The sequence below is a fragment of the Micrasema longulum genome, unplaced genomic scaffold (genome assembly GCF_059751315.1).
Source record: "Micrasema longulum isolate JH-2025_06_02 unplaced genomic scaffold, ASM5975131v1 h1tg001206l, whole genome shotgun sequence".
Taxonomy (NCBI): Eukaryota; Metazoa; Arthropoda; class Insecta; order Trichoptera; family Brachycentridae; genus Micrasema; species Micrasema longulum.
Genome location: NW_028278393.1, coordinates 82,363 through 102,312, shown reverse-complemented (window position 1 = coordinate 102,312; position 19,950 = coordinate 82,363). Strand labels below are relative to the sequence as shown.

The window sequence follows — 19,950 nt, the reverse complement described above, 5'->3', positions numbered from 1 at the left end:
CTACACAAGGCTTCAGTTAGCGAACTATTGAACATGATGATCATTTAAGTGTGTAAGTATATATTTTTTTATAAATATCTAAGGGCCTTTTTTATAATCAACAATACTCTTTTCTTTTGGTAAAACATAAGTGGAATGTTAATATTTTTGGCATTATAAGGCCACAATCCAGAAGATTTCATTCACTTAAGTGTTTAGCAAAATTACACAATGCTAAATTGCCTTAAAATCCTGGAAATGTAATACTCTCCGTAATAATATTATGGCTGTGAAAATCTATATCAATCTAATTTAATTAAATTTACAACTCATTGTATGTTGTAGGTACCTTTGTTAGTAGTATGAAAGTGTATAGGACGTGGAAAAAAGAAGGAAGTATTCAACTGAGGTTCTACTTGATATTTTTGTTTCTGGACAAAAATAAAATAGGTTCCCGTCTAGTTATTAAAGAGTAGAAACATGGTTGCTTCGCAAAAGTATTTACAAAACTACGTTAATTTTTCAAATAAAAACTAATTCTTTATAAGAAAAATAAACTAACAGCACCATGCAAAAGAGGAAGTAAAAAAGTAATTAAATAAGACATAGCATAAATAATTTGTAAACAAATTGTACATTTTATGGCACCAGTGCCATATCATCTCCTATCACAATACATGATGCATGCTATAGTTATTTACATGTGCATCCTTATCATTTATAATTTACAGAGAAACATTTTATCAGCGAAACTAACAAAACCGTTGGAGAACAGAGTTAAAGTTCCATAAATATTATAAAAATAGATAATATAATTCACAACGCAATAAATGTAGGTAGGTACAATCACAAGTTATTCTTTACAGCATTTGTATTGTGTATAAATATATTGTGTTCTGAATTGGTAAATTATAACAGATAATATAGAATATTTATTACTGGGTAAAGGTAACGTTGAATATACACAGAATAACAAACGATATTACTTTAGCGATCAATAGAATATACTGAAAATATAACAATCTGGTTGTATCGGGATGATGTCTATTTTGGGAACTAAAATGGATCATCATTATAACAAATAAGATTAATTCAAGATTTTGTGTACTCTTGTGATGTTGAAATCAATAAACTTGGCCCCTCAAGAAACACCACCGAAATAAGGATATATCAATCAAAATTTGTCAATCGTGAATGCTCAAGAAATATGAACAAACTCTTGAATTGTTGAACAATCATTGTCACGTGCAGTCTGTCAAAAGAGAATAAAATTTTGAACCGCAACTGATTTTTACATTAGATATTACATTTTACATATTACACGAAATCAATAAGTGATTCATTATGACATGACATTTAATTTCATTTTAGTACTAACTTTTTTCTACTCTTTTTGACAGATATGATAGAAGATAAATAAAGATGATTTGAATTGTTTTTAGTTTAAAATAAAATGAGATAATAGAACTTGTGTCATTTTCCAATTGACATGGAGAAATAAATCATACCTGAATCAAAAAGTATTAGATTTTGATCATTTTATAAATATATAGTAGCAATATACTTATTTTACTCGTGTCATGGCGAATAATATTCTGGTCTGATAGATTTAAGCCATGCAGCCGTTGTCCATCCCAGAATTTCTAAACTTCTGCCTCGATGCTCCTGTGGTAATATCGTGACACTGCTGATTTGAGGGTGTATGGCTATTGTACTGAAGATTGTTTGTGTTGTCTTGGTTTCCGAAAGACACGGGTAAGTATTCATTTTCAGGAGATTCAATAAGAAGAAGGTTGGATCCTTTGCCGTAAGTTTCGTCTCCGTTCATGTAACTCTGCGTGTCATGTCTCAAGTAGTTTCCATCGGATGTGGGAATAGAATAGTTGGACTGCATGTCCAAGTTTTCTACCGGCTGACTGTAGTTTGACGGGGGAGGATTCTCCATCTCGCACGAGTAGCTGGAGGCCAGTATGTTCGCAGACTCGGGGCGGATGTAAGGTGAGTTGGGCTCGTACGGAGTGGCGCTGATGGGGTAGCTGGTTGGAGAGTCATAGGGGGGTTGGATGGGGTTGTAAGGCGTGGTGGGTGAGGAGGTGCTGTGCTTGACACAGGAAGGAGTGTGAAGAGAGAGCATGTCCACAAGCTGCCGCCTTTGTACCTCAAGTTCCTGGAAAAAAACAAATATATTGATTATTTATAATACAACGTGAAATGGTTTCCAAAGATGGGGATTATTTATTTAAAGAAAACATAATTACAAAATTAAAAGGCATTTTTATAATTTCTATAGGTGTGAAAAAAAAACACATCTCTAGCGCAATAACCCATGGAAAACATACAAGAATACATTTGTATAAATAAAAGTCAGACCATGTTCCCTCTAAAAACAGGCACGTTTTTCGTAACGACCAGCGTTGCCAGACCTGATCAAGCGAAAAAAGGTAGATTCAGAAAAATAAATCGGTAGATTCGGGAGAAGGGGTAGGAGGGGAGGAGGGGGGCAAAAATAAATTTGACAGCTGTTTGAAATTAAAGCTCCGTTTTGCCTAAGGCCGTTGCTTTCAATAGTTGAAAACGCTTGGTAAATGAACAGTTGAAAACCAAAAGGACTGCCATAAGTAAATCACCAAAATATAGTGATTTATGTCTTCTTTTTCTTACAAAAAAATGTAAATTACAATATTTCATTTCAATACTCAAATATTCATTTAAGAAAAGGAATATTTGAGTTGGTTCTTATAAAAAATAATAATATAATACATAGATTAAAATTCAAAGCATTATTTTATTGAATGAATGACACAATTTTATCAAAATATTAGTATTTTTATTATCAAACAAAGAAATAATTAACGTTTTAAAGTTTGTTCAGTGCAACTTAAAACTAAATAAAAACTGCTAACTGATGAATAACTGAACAAATTATTAAAACAATGATCAACTAAATTTAACTGAAGATAAAACCATTTATATTATTTTCAATATGAAAAGTGATCCCTCTACATTTCACTTCATAAAATAGACATATACCTATACATTTTTCAATAATGTCATGAAATTCTATGCCATGATTTATTTGACCATATTATATTCAACAATACTAGCCATATCCATAATAAATATATCATTCATTGTATACTTATACCCGTATGCAGAGACAAAACTTAAGGTGAGGGAAGTACATTCTAATTTCAAATGCAGAGAATAACCCGAAGGTGAAGACAATAGAATGTACTTTCCTCACCTTAAGGTTTGTCTCTGCATACAGGTATTATGTACGATAGATAAGTAGTTTTTTAAATAAGCAACTGATAAATTATTATAATATGAATTCGTTTTATTTGCATTGAAATTTTGTTGTGTGGAAAAAACAAGGAAATGTATAAAAATCGGTAGAATTTCAATCGAATTCGGTAGATCGGTAGATTGCTCCCAAAATCGGTAGATCTACCGAAAAATCGGTAGATCTGGCAACGCTGGTAACGACTCTATTAATTATTATTTGCAAAAATTTCAACAGATGGCAGTAAAAACCCGTTTGTGTTTCAAATAAAAAATAATAGAAATTTTAAAAGAAGTAAAATATTTACTTAATCATCATTCCTAATTGGTTGACCAAACGCAGCGTATTTCGATCATCAATTATACCAGGATTTTTACCTGAGAGTCAGAAAAACTTATCAGTGGTTCTGGTTCTGGTTCTATTTCACTAACAGAACTGTATTTTTTATCTGCCTGGATACATATTAACCTACTTATTTTTTTTTAAAGTAGAACTTTCAATAATATTTCATTTACGAGACTCGCGAAGCAAATTTTCGTAGCTTATCAGTGGAAATCTTTTTGTATAAACTATGCGAACATTAGAAAATAAAAAAACTCAAACCAACCATAAATTGATTTCATTGAAAATAAAAACCCTAAAGGTCAAACAACACTTGGGCCACGCGCGGTGCGGCAACACAAAATATTATTTCCACTGTGTTCGGGCCAAAGCTAAATTTATCAATATTTCGTTTATAAACTTTGTAAAGAACGCATTCAAATCACTAACAACTTCGTTCCCAAGATTTGACGGGTTAAAATAATGCTTTACAAAGAACGTTTTTATTGGTTAGCAATTTCGGATGTTATTGTTCTGCTTTGCAACATGTTCATTTCTTTCAAAAGTGCCGTATATCGTGAATTATTGTTTTATGCCCTTTTAAATGTTTTGTACTGAAGTTGAGATATTTATTTTACTGTATATACTTTGTACTCTAGTATTTTTTTATGTAATATTTCATAGAACTGGGCATTTGTTCTATACTTAAGTATTAAGATTCTAGTTTATTTTATTGTTTTTTGTCCTAGGATGTCACATATAATTTAATTTATTGAGAAAGATAAATCTGGTAATAGTTTGAGAAGGTCCGGAAGTATTTTGTTTGACATTAAAATGTCAGCATTATTTTTTGTGAAATGCAATTGTGAAATAAGTTTTAGAAAGCTTGTGAAAGAGTAACAAGCTTTAGTCTTCATCTTGGAGTCTGCAAGTGTGCTTGTAGAGCTGACGGAAAGTCAGACCGTAGCAGGCGAGGAGTGTACGCATCCTTGAGAGTTACGTGTATTAGGTAAATGTGTTTACCTACGTAATCATTTAAAGAAACTGCGGTTATCTTTTAGAACAATTGCAATAATTATTATTTTTGTGACATTGATAGTGAGCCGTGAGACGATGACGGAAGGTCCTAAGTGACCGACGAGGTTTGTACGCATCCTCGAGTGTTACGAGTGTGAGGGTGTGATTACCCTGTGGTTTTATTCGAGCCGCTCAACTTTTTCAGACTGTTTTCAATTGTGATTTATGTGACATTGCGGAATTTGGATAATAAATAGTATTTTGAAGAAACTGTGTCTTTTTCCTCATCGACGCGAAAAGCCTGCACCAGCTAGCGTGAACACACCGTTTTGGATCAAACAAACAGCACAACAGCGGCGCTACACTGCGCGGAACTCCATATAAAAATTTGTTGCGCGGCGTCGCCGAAGTGCAGTTTGACCCTAACCCTTTATAAGACACCGAGCACATAGTGATACATTATTATACCACCATAATTAAAGTATTTTTTTTTTCATATTTCGTATTAGTAATAAGTCTTATGTCACGAGAGTATCGTAATAACGTAGGTACACTGGTTGATCAGTCTTAACTCAGCTTTTTCAAATTCAATAGATTTGTTATCTTTAAAAAAACCTATTTTTGCAAGACGCAAATTAACTCAAAAGATGTGTCCTGTGTTAAGAGGGAACGCGGTCTGACTTTTCTTCATACAAACGTATTCCCGTGTTTTCTCCCTGGATTATGGCGCTAGAGCAGTGTTTTTTTTCACGTGATAGATATTTACTATTGGCGCGTCTCGGTCGTTTTAATTTTTTAGTAAATGGTTTCTTATGGTAGCTAGGACCATCCAAAACCCCATAAAAGCGTCTAGTTTTATCTGCCGTCTTCGGACGCGCGGTATACAAATATGATTTAAAAAATTGAAATTCGGAAAAGGTACCGACATAGAAACGTAAAAAAATCTGATAATCTTTCTCAAAACAAAATCCGTTCAATTTTGGGGTGCGAAAAAGGACAGCGAAACGTTAATTTTAGTTAGTGACACGTGATGTCCAACAAACTATGTTTTATGTAAAACTTAAAGACAAAGAATCTTTTGGATACCACCGTATTTTTTTAATATAAAATTAGAGTCTAAGCTACAAAAGGGTTCACATATAGCTAATTTATCGAACAGACTTAGTTCTGCAGCCTACGCTGTTAAAAACATTCGACATCTTACACCACCCGCTGACTGTGACTTTTTGTCACTGTCACGTTGTGTCACTGTGGGTGCTCTCACTACTCACTACTGGTGACAAAATGTTCATTTAGCGATGGATTTCAAAGAGATCGCAGTGATTTGCGCTCTTAAATTACGCAAAAGGATAATATAACGAAAAAAACACTACTGGGTACATCCCATATATAATGAACGATTATTAAAACTATTATTACTCCCTGTATTCTGAATCACGTCAATATCCTCTCAAGTTTTTAAAATTATTTTCGTATGTCAATAAATAGTTTTGAAATAATTTAATTGAAATATCGTCCCACAATTTCCTTTTCAAATGAATATCAGAGAATTTCTTTAATTTTTTTGTAAACAATGCTGGCCTTTTCTCTATGTCTTCTATTAACAATTCTTTCTCAATATCATCTTCTTGCAGAGAAGCAGCCATTTCAAATCTCGCCCGCATAAATAAACGACAGACGAAATGGTTTAAGGAATAAAGATGTTCAAATATGGGTAGAATGGTGAATGTCATAAGCCCTGTAAATGCCTAGACTTCTTTTTTATCTTGTCTAAAATGTTCTTCATCGCTATTGTAATAATATGATAATCTTAAATATAACTGCAAAATTCACAACACACGTCCGTTCGGTAGGCGTCTGCCGGCAGTGACAAAAAGTTCGCAGTGAGCGCACTCCCATAGCAATGTACAGGCCGGGGCCGGGTGACAGTCACGCTGGAACTTTTTGTCACCGTATTGTCATGTCGCCATAGTGAGCGCACTCTCATATATCTCCATAGCACTTGATACTGTGTAAAAGTCACCGTGACTTTTTGTCACAATCAGCGCTCTTACTAATATAGAAAGAGCTAGATTGGTAAACTTCAGTTACTTCCACGGCCTTATGTCTTACGGTATACTACTGTGGAGAAGTGCTGCAGATGTTGATTCTATTTTTGTGCTGCAGAAGAGAGCTGTTTGAGCAATTTACAATGCGAGTCCCCGAGAATCGCTTAGAGATATATCTATAAAAGCTTACGTAAATCAAAATATTGTTGATTTTAGAAGAGATAGAGATTTCTATAGGTTCAACACGAGAAATAAATATATGCTATTTGTGCCCACTACTAGACTGCATTTTTTTAAAAATTATTTTGCCTCAAACTGTTTTCGATTCGACAATAAGGTACCTCTTGAAATTCAGGCTTTTCCAACAAAAAATTAAAGCATAGCCTGTTTGCAAAAAGCTACTATAGAGTCAATGAATATTTGCAGGACAAGACAGCTTGGCGTTAGATTCACAATTATTGATTTTAGGTTTTTTATTTAAATTTCTTTGATTGGTTTAATTTACTAATTTATTTTAAGAGATTCGATGAATTCTAAATACATAATATTAATAATAAAGATAATCAATATGCTAAATAATGAATAAAGTGGTGTGTTCGGTGATCATTTGAATACTCAAAATTTCATTATCCTTTTTAAACCACTTTTCTTACTTAATTTATCTACAATTCTAGACGCTGACAAATTAGCTATCAGTTTGAATGCCGGCTAAAGAAAATAGTGGGGTAATAAAAAGCTACTTACTCCCCTCTATTTATCAAATGACACGCAATTTATTTACGAGTACCTACCCATACAGAAATAGGCTCTACCTACTACTCCCTCACTAATTACACTAGGTACACCTACCTACACATTAAGAAATTGGCGAAGCCCTTTATTATTTCGTAATAAAAGTTGTATACCCTATTTATTTTTTGTTTGTAATCAAAGAATTTGATTTATGGTTCCTTCGTATTCTGATACAACGTTGTGATATGTATAAACGGTTTTTTAGAGCCGGGAATAAAAACTTTAGAGGAACATTCATGGAAAACATTTTTAAAAATCTTTTTTTTTTTCAAAAATTATGATTTGAAAATGGAGAAAATCCTTTATGTCTGGGACTAGCATCCTTTCCACAATTTTTTTTAACGTTTAGCATATTTTAATAGGTACGGGGTTCTCTTTTTAAATGTCAGGAAAACTCACCGACTTGAACTCGTGACGTCACGGGCGGAGTAATTTCAAAACTTTAAAAATCATAGTGATAATATGACGCATAAAAAAATTTACTTAGTTTGATAGTTATTAAAAAATGTTATTTTTTAAACCATTAAACTTCCTCATTGGAGTAATAATGCAGTGCCCTATACACCACTAAATGCGGATAAGGAAACGATGATGATGATGAGATCCGTATTATACAGCTTCGGTAGGTACTATACTATGTTTGTATGTAATGCGCGTTCCCACTTGTACAACGCGCAACGTTTGAATGTATTGTATTTGTATTTGATTAAAAACCTTCAGTTTGTGCCTACATTGTTTGCAAAAACACTTATTTCTGCCGGCACATCATTTGTGATTCTGCCTCACAGTGATATTGAATTAGCAATGAGTAAATAAATAGCTTTTATTCTTTACAAGTCGTGCAATATTATGAATAACATGACTTGAAGGCGTGTCTTGCCTTTTGCCTAGAGGTTCGCATTGACCCACGAAGCGTCCATCAACAATGATTCCTAATTTGATAGCTATAAATTCTAAATAACATTACTGCTTTGCGGGCCTCTTGCATACGTTAAATATCTCAGACTAATGATTCGCCACAGTCGTAGAGACAGAATTTCGCTCTATTGCATAAAACAAAAACGTTGCAAATTTTTGGTTTCACTGACGTGTAATGACGGTTTCGATTGGCTTGCGATTCTCAAACTGAGTACCTACTGCCCGTTGTTTTTCTCTAAACTAAAGCATACTTTTTTAAAGTAAAATAAATATTTACGTTCAAATGATTTACCCAAATTTTAAGTTTTTTTATTTTGTCGCAAGATGGGGCTGAACGTAATTTACTCTGGCAATACTGTACCAATTTTGACAAATAGGCTCGCGTTGGAAAGGTGACATTTCAAAAAATATTTTTATTTTAAGTCAAGTTTCGTTTTGATCAATCGTATAAAAGTTATTCCATTTTGAAAATGAATGTGTCGAGCGAGGAAATTCGTACTATTTTGAAGTTTTACTTCCTGAAAGGCGAAAATGGGTCGCAGGTCCGTAAAAAAATTGTGCAGTTCATGGTGACAATGCTCTAACAACGCGTGTAGCACAACAATGGTTCAAGCGGTTTCGTTCGGGAAATTTCAATGTCAAAGATGCACCTTGGTCTGGGCGGCCCATCACGGAAAAAGTCAACGAATTAACGGAAAAAGTCTATGAAAATCGTGAGATTGCTCGGGAGTTAAACATTGGTCATGTAACTGATTCAAACCATTTGCATTCCGCTGGATTGGTCAAGAAGCTCGAAAAGTGGGTGCCGCGTAAACTGAGTGCAAAAAAATTAATGGATCGAATTTCCGCATGCAATGAGCTGCTGAAAAAGTTCAAAAACAAGCAACTGTTGAAACGAGTGGTCACTGAATATGATGAATAGATCACGTACAACAATTTGCAGTAGAAACTATCGTGGAAGAAGCGATCAGAAGCTCCAGAAACAGTCGCAAAGCCAGGATTGATGAATAAGAAGGTGATGCTATGGACCATTTTACATTTTTTTTTTACATTTTTTTTTTTGCATCACAACAGGCCAGGAGGCCTAATTACAGTGGTGAATTACATCACAGAGCACCCAGGCTTGAGAAAAATCACATTTTTAATTTTTGTGTTCTCACCGGGAATCGAACCCGGAACCTTCCGTGCGTGAGTCAAGCGTCTTGACCACTACACCACGGAGGCCGCCGGGTATCATCCACTATGAGCTGCTCCAGCCTGGCGAAACTGTTGATTTGGATCACTATTGTCGACAGCTAACGAGACTAAGCGAAGCAATTAAGAAAAAGCGACCAAAATTGACGAAATCCCTTGGCGTCTTCTTCCAGCGTGACCACACACATCTTTGGTCGCCGGACAAAAACTGGAGGAGTTTTGACCCACTCACTGTATAACCCTGACCTTGCGCCTTCAGATTATTATTTTCCGGTCTCTTCAAAACTCTCTACGGGGAAAGAAATTGAATTCAAAAATTGACTGTGAAAATTACTTGTTCCAGTTTTTTGCCCACAAACCACAGAAGTTCTATGAGGATGGGATCATGACTTCACCAAAAAGATGGCAAAAAACTATCAATAATAATGAACAGTATTCGGAATGATTTTGTTTATTTGAACAAATAAAAAAATACATTTGAAATAACTTTAAAAATACAAAATAAAATTTTAAACAACCTATTATTTAAATTTTGGGGCCATTTTCAATGAGTTGTAAATAACTCACTATTTGAAAATGGGAATCAAGTTGGGGTAAAGTGAGGTTCGAACTTCGGACCTCTGATCCGTGAGTCCGCAACATTACCCACGGGACCACAACCCGATTCTTCATGATTAATAATCCTTACTGTTAAATAAAAATAAGTATTTTTTCTTGATTTTGAAAGTAAGTATATCAGTCCTACGCTGCAGGTACTGGAGTTAAAACAACCTTTGAAATCAATATCTCACATCCAACCTGCCAGAAATCGAACCCAGGAGCTCAAGCATAGTAGGCGAATGACCGAGCCACTACACTACGAGACGGACTTTTCTCCATTAGTTTTCATTTTTCAGTACTACCTGAGAGTAACCATCGAGTCAAAAACGCTTGTCCGGGGCTCTGGTTGTTTTTCACACTCAGAACTATATAGTTCATCCTTCCGGACACATATCGTAATTAATAAAAAAATTATAAATTTAAAAAATATATTTAAACAGTTACCTAATTTATATTCCCACTTTATTTATTAACATTTTACATAACTCCAAATTAGCACGAAAGTTGCTTGAACTGCAATTTTTATCTGTCTTTATATAGCAGGACGCCTGTGGTCATGTCACTTAAATTTTATTCATTGTTGCTGAAAATACGAACTGTAAATTAAACAGCATACAACTGCAAACACAAACATAACCTACAAACATCTGGGTGATATTTATTTTTCTGTGGACTGTGGGTATACCAATTACCTATAAATATATTTATTGTTTTTATTTCTTCGACAATAGCGAATAACAATGTCACGCTGATAATTAATTTAAAATTCGGTATACCAAATACCGTTTTTCAATCCACCATACATACATATTATGTAGTTAAATTTAGATAAATATAAAATTCCAGAATTTTTACGTATAAATTTGATTATAGTACGATGCTGTGTACCGTATTTTCGTTAGACCCATGTTTTTTTTTCAATTTTAATGTCTCTGAATTCGAGTTGCGTCTCATAATCGATGGCGTCTTAAAATCGCTGTAAAATTATCTCTGATAAGTAAATAAAAATGTACCTACTTCATGAGAAGAAAATCTATTTTTATGAAAAAAACGCACGGAAACACCGTATTGCAGAACATAAATGTCGATGACGTTTTGTGGGAAAATGTAGACAATGACTCGTCGAAAAGTGAGAAAAAACCGACACTGGATCTGAAGAACTCTCTGACTTTGACGGTGATAGTACATAAATAATATGCCAATTTAAAAATCCTTTTTATTGTGATTTTGTCTATTTGCAATATTTTTTTTGAAATGGTATTTTCTTTGATCTCAAAACATAAGGGTACGTCAAAAAAAAAAAAAATCTATCGAAAACAAATTGGAAAAACACTAAAAAGGTTAAAAAAAATCTTAAGTTGCTTTGATAAAAAATTACTAAATAATTTCATTTAATATTGACAAGAAGTACCCCGGATGTATTTGATTGAAAAGTATCGATTGCTTTTCATAATTCGGTATGCAAGGCTCAACCGATTTCAAAATTGTAAGGAATCTAGACGTAACCCCTGTGGGACTCCGCTTGCAACATTTGTTGAAAGTAAAATCCTTACCTGTATTTGTGTCTTGAGATCTATGTTCTGCGTCTCCAGCACTTCGGACTCTGTGACCAGGTTGACCGTCCTCTCCCTCTTCTTCAGCCGGCACTTGGTGGCAGCAATCTTATTCCTTTCCCGTCTTCTTCGTCTCCTTTCCTCGTCCTCAGGGGTCAACTGGAAAGCATGATACAATCAACACGTCGTGGTATCTCCCTTCTCATCTGGGTTTGTGAAAGTTGTAATACAAAATTGATTTAAAACAGGTTTGAATCCAAACAAAGCGTTGCATTTTTGGTTACTTTTATTTTTAAATGAAAAAAAAAACTTTTTGCCAACAGATTTTTTATTTGCATAAAATTCATTGTCAATCAGGGGTAATTTAGGTGATCAATTGAGCAGATAAATCTACGATTTATTTTAACTTTTCGACTACGGCTTTTTTATATTTAAATTTTCGACTTTTATCATCATAATCATCATTTACCTATCTTCATCTCGTGGTGAAAAGGGCACTCACTATATTGGCACTTCAATTGCAGCGTATTTAGATATGTTTTACATGAAATATAAGGTGGTCAGTCTTACGCTTCAGGTGCCAGTCCAAACACTGAAATATTGCGGTGTATTACCACCTTTACAACCAATATTTCACGTCCACCCTGCCAGGAATCGAACACAGGTTCTCAAAAATTGAAGCAGAACATGCTAACCACTGCTCAACAAGGTGGACTTATCTAAACTAAATTTCCTTTAACAGGAATATTAAACTTTCGTCCAGGATTCTAATTCTGTTTCACACTCGGAACTATATTCTTTATCAGCCCAGACACAGAATAAAGAACTTTAGAAGCGAAAAATTATGTTTCATGCAAGCGCATCTTGGCTATTTTAAATTTGGGATTACGTCAAAATGTACTAATATTCTCTTTTGTTGTACACAGAAGATTGGAGCACTGAAATAATGATTGATTAACGACCACAAGTTAATATCCATTATTTATTTAAGAAGGTAAACATGAACAGAAAATATAAAAGGAAAAAAAATAAACCCTAATTGAGTATCTAATTTTCGCGGTGTAGAGGTCAGCGCGTTTGCCTGCCATGCAAGAGGCCTCGGACTCGATTCCCGACATGGTTGCTGTGAAATATTTATTTTAACGGTGTTTTAGCACTAGAATATTTCATAGTCCCTGGACTGGCACCTGAAGCGCAAGACTGATCATCTTTCCTTCATGTAAAAAAAAAGATCAAGGTACGCTGCAATTGGTGTACCAATGCAGTACCATATGTATCCTTAAGTGCGGAAAGGGAATGAATGAATGATCTAATTATGGCTGTCTTTTTAGATCAAGTGCTATTTACTTGAATGATATAAAATTTCACCTACCCCTTCTGTCATGCTGCCCATGTAGGAATCGTCGTACTCATCGTCGCTGATGAAAGGTTCTTCCTTCTTTAGCTTCTTGGTACAAGGGAGTCCTTCCATGGAGTCACTACCAGACATCTTTCTCTTGGATTCGATGGAGAGCTTCAAGCCGGCTTTTATCAATTCCGAACGTGTCTAGAAACATAAAAATAAAATTTTGAAATATCCCACTTTCTTTATTTTTGCTAGTTGGAAGATATTACTTAATTTAATATTTATACCGGCCATTCGACGTCATTAAAATTTTGCTAAAAACATACCGCAGAAATAAAATATTTACAATCAAAATACTCTTCTTAAAAAAAGACAAGAAACAAAAAAAAAGAAACAATATGATTATAAAATTACAAAAACTTTTGGCTTACATAATTAATAATAACGTTTTTATCACTCTTATCGAGTAAAAAGAGGGAGTTCGTTTTACATTTATTTTTATTTACCATATTTTGAGTACGATAAGACCCATCGCACCATAAGATACACCCCAATTTTTGGTCGAATAAAAAAGTGCGTCTTATAGGACGAAAAATACGGCATGTATATTATATTTATATATATTCACGTATATTTTATTAACATTTTTTTTATTTCTAAAACAGGTCCCTTAAAATTATATATTATATTCCAAAAAAAACATAATTTTATATTGTATAGAGTTCAGGATAGGGTGCGTCTCGTGTGTTTATTTTATTTAGATTTAAATGTTTAAATGTTACATAATTCCATAAAAAGGGTTGGAACTGAAATATTTTAATTATTTAAACGAGTATTGAAGAGGCGTAATTTAACCTAGAATTTAAGCAAAATACAACAAAGTTTGTGTGACGTAAAATATTTTAATTTCTTTCTAGAAACTAAAATTTTTGTTTTTCTTTAATAAATTTGTTATTTATTTCATAATCTTTAAAGTATCAAGAACATTTTTTACATAAATACTTAGTTTTTATATGAGTACCTAAGTTAATATTATACCTTAGTTTATTCTAAATTGCAACAGACGTAATTTTCCGGTCGAAAAGTAATTATATTTTATAAATATAAACATTTTAATCTTGTTTTTTTTTATATAAAAAAAAAAAAAAAAAAAATTGTTTTTTCCTAATTTTTATTTACTTAATTTTTTAGCGAGGCAATTTTGTAAAAACGGCGTTTCAATATGGCAAAATCGTATGATTTCCTTACATTTTATCCAACTAGGTAACAGGCCTTAAAAATTCCACATTTGCGGGATTTGGGCATTGGTATTATTGGCAAAGCATCAAGTTTAAATTTATAAAGTGTTATGTATCGCATCCTAATATTTTTAATGGAATGCACAAAGTAGACTTAACAAATAAATTAAAACTTGTTTTTTTTTTCTAGGACAGTAAATTTATTTTGTTTCATTTAAAATTTAAAGTTTTTGATAATTACTTATTATGTTTTTGATAAGTACTTAAAAAGTTATAATATGGTTTTGTTGATGAAATTTTAAGATAAATTATGTTAAAAAATACGATAAGTTTACCTACGATTCCGTGTATGTATTACAAATAACATTTCTCAATACAGGTAAGCGTCTCGGTATGAATAGGTAAATTAATTGGTCGTTTTCGATTTTATCGACTGTCAATTTATTATTTTGATGTTGTAATTATTAAATTATTACCTTCTGAATACTTTGTGCCGATCCATTGACGGGAGATCCGAGAGGGGAGCCGCTAGAATTCGAATTAGAGTAATTTCCGCTTCCGCCCTGCAAAATTTAAATCATGTTTATTGTTGCCATATTTAAAAACGTTGCTGAAATGTGTGCTCTAGATTTAAATAGTAGATAATATCGTGTCCACACCATCAACAACTTGATATTACTTTTACAGTTACAAGTTCGTCATTTGGCAAAAGAAACTTCGAAGTTTTAGGTCTCAACGTGTGTAGAATGTTGAGCGATGTTTGCAAAAACTTGTTAAAAAATAAGTTTGTAAAAACATGGCTTTTGGGATTTGGAAAGTAGCATAGTGGAAAAATGCTACAACATAGAAATTGTTTTATTATTTATTGTTTATATGTCGCCAATTTGCACTATTTTTAATTAAAATATTACATCCTTATTCGGGTTGTGGTCCCGTGGCTAGTGTTGCGGACTCACGGATCAGAGGACCGAGGTGTTATGCACTTGGAGATGCACAAGTACTGAGATATGTCTCGAACTACCATCGTATCGAAATTGCTTATTTTATTTTTCATTAATTCACATAAACGCTGGGGGGCTTTTACAAATATAGTACACAGATGAAATGTAAATTTTATATTTTATTTAACTTTTTGTACATAATGTTATTTGTACATTGGGGGGCTTATTGCCAAATGGCAATTTCTTCCAACCAACCAATAAAATAAAAGTTTTATTTTTATAATTTAAGTTATAGAACATATTCAATACAAAAAAATATTCAAAAGCTAAAGATATATAAAAATAGAAATATTATATAGAAACGTATTTGTTTATAAATTACCTTAAATCAAAACTATTACTCAATGGGAAAAAGGAAAAAAGAGGAAAAAGGAAAGGAGGAGAGATTAAGGAAGAGAAACGAGATGTTTCTTCAGACGTGATTTAAACAGAGATAATGTAGTAACATCTTTGATGGTGAATGGGAGATGATTCCACAGTCGAGCCGCATGGACACTATATGAGTTAGAGAAGAAAGAGGAATTGTGGATGGGTATTAAGAGAGTGCCTTGAGAATCAGAACGATGAGGTAAACCATGAACTGATAAGCGTTGAAAATTTTCACGCAGGTATATAGGAGCGTTAGGACTATGAAGTACATTGAACAGAAGTGAGAGGGAGTGATAGTCTCTCCGCTGTCTAATTTAGAGCCATTTCAGTTGCCTACGATAATCAGAAAAATATAAAGAAAGGGATAAAATATGCTAAACTAGCAGGTCACAATGGAGATCTAGTGCCAACTCTAATGTATGGGAGCGAAGTATGGAGTTGGAAAAATGATGATGAAAGTAGGTTAAATGCTGTCGAAATGCGATCCGTCGGGTGAATGTGTGGTAAAACGATGTAAGACAGGTGCACAAATGTCGAGATCCGTGAACTGTGTAAGGCTGAGATATGCATTATCGACAGAATCAAGAAAGGGGCGCTGCTTTGGTTTGGATATGTAGAGCGAATGGACAGCGAAAGAACGGCTAAAAGGATCTACGATGCGAATGTTCATGGATGCAGAAAACGAGGAAGACCGAGAAAGACATGGCACGATCAAGTCCATCAAATACTTGAAGATGGGCATGTCAAAAGTAGGAATAATCGGCGTGCGTGCATGAGAAGATGTATGAATGTAGAGGAAACGAGGTCTGTATGCAAAGATAGTGATATGTAGTTCTAGCCTCTTTGCCTGCGGGATTGAGAACACTCAGACATCGGGAAATATTTAAACTGCCTTTTTTTTCAAATAATGCTACAGACCACACACCTATGGCCCGCATGTGTCGGGAATATAATATATATTGCCGAAACAATAAAATTGTCATTTTTCATGATACTCTCTCAGCTTTTGCGAATAATCTCTTAGGAATAAATCTTATTCAATAAGTACACACGTACAACTTATTTTTTATTGCATTGAATCCTGTATAAAAAAAAATATAAAAAAATATTTCTTACAACTTAACATATAAATCTATTTTGTGTAATTCTATAATTGAAGATATATATGCATGTAAAATTGTATCGACGAATGCTTTCAAATTGTATGTTTTCCAGTATGTATCTTTGTTGAATTACCTACCTAAAAAAATAAAAAAATGCCCACCCCTACGGAAAACGGCGTGATGGTTTGTTGTTGTTGTTGTTGTTTTTTTTATAAAATATAACCTTTGGTACATTCAAATTACAATTCCTTTTAACACTATCTAATTATACTCGTATGTAAATCATAAGAGCCGCGAGCAAAACAAATAAACGCGGCGTCCCTAAGACAAGAGATATTGGCTTGATACTTAATGGAGATGTGGACCAAATCATACATCCAGCGATAAGACGGTCAAGACTTAGGTAAGTATTTAACTGAATAAAGAAAATAAATAATATTTTTTGGTACTTACTCTCAATCCGCCAGTCGCACATTTTTCACTCGCATTGTAGTTGTAATCGTCCAACGGATTTGTCATGGCAATGAGCGAGTTCAGAATCTCGGGAGTTCTCGGCGTGGTGCAAGCTGACTCCACCGCCAGCAAATTAGTCACCGCGGAGTTGGCAGCGCTGACATTCACGTTCACATTCAAATTGTACATCTTCGGCAGCTTCCCGCTCAAACTACCCGTGGTCGTGCAGTTGGTATCGCCGGACAAAACGATGGCGGGAGTGGAAGACGCCATTGTCAAGGCGACGGTTGACGTGGAATTCATTTTAAAAATACAATATCAAATAAAAAATAATACGAAAATCTCTCACTTTATGTCTTTCAATAATGGAATCGTTTTTATTTTATAAAAATAAAAAAATAACAACAATATGTTTTACACTTTACCAATCGATAACGACTGAAACTTTTACTTAATTCTATTCAATTAACTTATGATTGTTTTTCCGAGCACCCAAGATGGCGGCTTCTCGTATGTTTGGCGGTATTTTGAATACCAAATTCGGGCCCTAGTTTTTTTGTTGCCGTCTCTTTATATTTCTGTATTGCTAGCGTAAAAAATGAACGCGTGTTTTGAATTTAAATGAGTCCTTGTTTAATTTGTTCCTTCTACTTTTATTGTACTTAAATGATGGACGTTGTTTTCCAAGAACAGTAGGCGCTTTGTTGGGGAACGAGTATGTGTGCGTATATTGTGGGCTTTTGTCGAGCAACTGGACTATATTTTATGTAAATATAATACTCGGTCACAAATTTATGACTTGATTTTATGTTTTCCTCAAATAAAATAATTGATCAATGGCACTGTTGGACGATCTCGGCGACGTTTCTCTGGTGAAGCGGTAAACCTGGAATAAAGAGAAAAAAACATTAGTACCATTTTTTTAAAACTCACAGCTTAGATAGCAGTTGTATAAGTTTCAACAATTCAAAATGAAAATCTGTTATTATAATATATATGACGCCGCAAAATAGTTAAATCATCCGTTAGGTTAAATAATTTGGCGGTTAGGCTGTTCATTAAATGCCAGTATAATAGAATGGCTAACAGACGCTTAGCCAACATGTTGATAGCAATGTTCAGCGAAAGGGCTGAACGTCGCGTCGCTTGGCGTCTATAATTTTAATACAACAATAATAATTGTTTTATTTATTTTGTTATGTGAAGTTAGGTTAGGTTAGAATAGGTTGGAATAAGTTTAATAATTTAAAAAAAATAGTATTTTTACTTAATCCATAACTTAACCCAACCTATCTTAACCTAACACATCGGCTTTTGCTTCTGTCGTTTCCAAAGGACTAGCTTTCAACCAGCCAACTCGTTGAACGTTGAGCTATCTTAATTCATTCAATTGAACGCTGGCATTTAATGAACCATCTAGGCGCATAATTGAGTGGCTGATTGAACTTTTTGGCGGCGACATAAATGTTATGTGCCGATGTAGTCGCTCACAGAGAAGGATTATTCGAAGTCCACTAGATCAGTTGACAAGACACAAAGATGTTGTATATTGATTTATTATTGAAAAGACAATACAAAAAACCATCATATTATTACACTTGAAAGCTCCTGTATTTATCTAAACTAAGTATTACGTCAGAGTGACGTAGTAACAACGTGAGGTTACATTTCTAAATGCCTCCCAAAGGACTGCGTATGGATTTATATAATGCAAGTTTTGGTCCTATAGGGGGGTTGGTTAATACAAAAATAGTTACTTTCATTCTTCCCACGTGACATCCTGAGATTCACGCGAAATTCTATTTCTTACGCACTGGAAGCATATGGTTTTCAGGTGAATACCATTAGCGACCCTTTTAAATGAAAATACAGGATTTTTGTATTGCATAAGAGTTATGAATTGGTCCTTGGGGATTTTACCAGATTTTACTGGAATACGTAATTTCTACCACCAGCTAACTAAATACAGTATGTACTATGTAAGTACATGACATGAACATGACAGATCGGATTTTCTGTCTATTTAAACCATTCAAGATTGAGTAAATTTTTTTATGGAAATTCAATTTATTAGATAAAAGATGAGTGATACTTAAATCCACAAATGTCGAATAACCAGTAACCAGTTTTATCGTTTTCGCGACAATTTCGAGACAACTTCTCACAAAAACCAAAGGGTAGATAAAGTACTGTGAAACAAAACCTAAACTATTTTTAAATTGTTATTTACTATACTTTTAAATGTTTTTTTTTTTACAGATTAAAACCAATTTTGACACTCGCTGAAATGCTTCTGCTTATATTGTAATTCCCAAGCGTTCTTCCAACGTAAACAGTCTGGAATATTAAGCCCTTATGAAAACAAAGTCACTTTTTAATGATCCAAAGCATATGTCTATAAAAACCGTAAATTTTTCGTATACGCCCGCATGCCGCATGCTAATAAACGCGATAATAAACATAGGAGGTATATTTTTTAACATAAACATTAATAATTTTGCGAAAGTTGAATTAGCTTATTTAAAAAACGTGGCTATTTAGTTTCAGACCGTGACGCTATAATAACATTAAAATCGTATATTATGATTATAACTTAATCTTAATATGGTATTTTCTCTTTTTTTTATATTTATTTTTTTAATAAGCAAAACATTTCAATGGTAATGGTATTATTTTTATTCTTTTTTAGTTCGTATTTATTGTCTACAGTGGTTTAAAATAACTTTATTTTGAATT

General features: G+C 33.6%; 1 protein-coding gene across 2 annotated transcripts; it reads right to left on the bottom strand.

Moving 5' to 3' along the window:
- Positions 1 to 109: 109 nt before the first annotated feature.
- On the bottom strand, positions 110 to 18,102 carry Atf3 (Activating transcription factor 3). 2 transcript variants are annotated; one of them, XM_088234126.1, is made up of 5 exons: positions 17,215 to 18,102; positions 14,765 to 14,851; positions 13,078 to 13,251; positions 11,706 to 11,864; positions 110 to 2,146 (listed from the first exon to the last, which is right to left on the bottom strand). In XM_088234126.1, exons 1-5 carry the CDS (start codon positions 17,515 to 17,517, stop codon positions 1,589 to 1,591), a joined length of 1,281 nt encoding a protein of 426 aa, XP_088090252.1. In that variant the 5' UTR covers positions 17,518 to 18,102; the 3' UTR covers positions 110 to 1,588. The 2 variants fall into 2 exon arrangements, with proteins under 2 accessions (XP_088090252.1, XP_088090253.1); XM_088234127.1 differs by having other exon boundaries at positions 11,706 to 11,852.
- Between the last annotated feature and the right edge of the window lie 1,848 nt (positions 18,103 to 19,950).

Excerpts from the sequence above, each read along its gene's own strand:
- Atf3 (XM_088234126.1), bottom strand. The coding sequence starts at position 17,517 with ATGAATTCCACGTCAACCGTCGCCTTGACAATGGCGTCTTCCACTCCC. Across the intron at positions 14,852-17,214 it reads GTGCGACTGGCGGATTGAGA|GGCGGAAGCGGAAATTACTC; the intron begins GTAAGTACCAAA and ends TAAATTTTGCAG. Across the intron at positions 2,147-11,705 it reads ATCTCAAGACACAAATACAG|GAACTTGAGGTACAAAGGCG; the intron begins GTAAGGATTTTA and ends GTTTTTTTCCAG.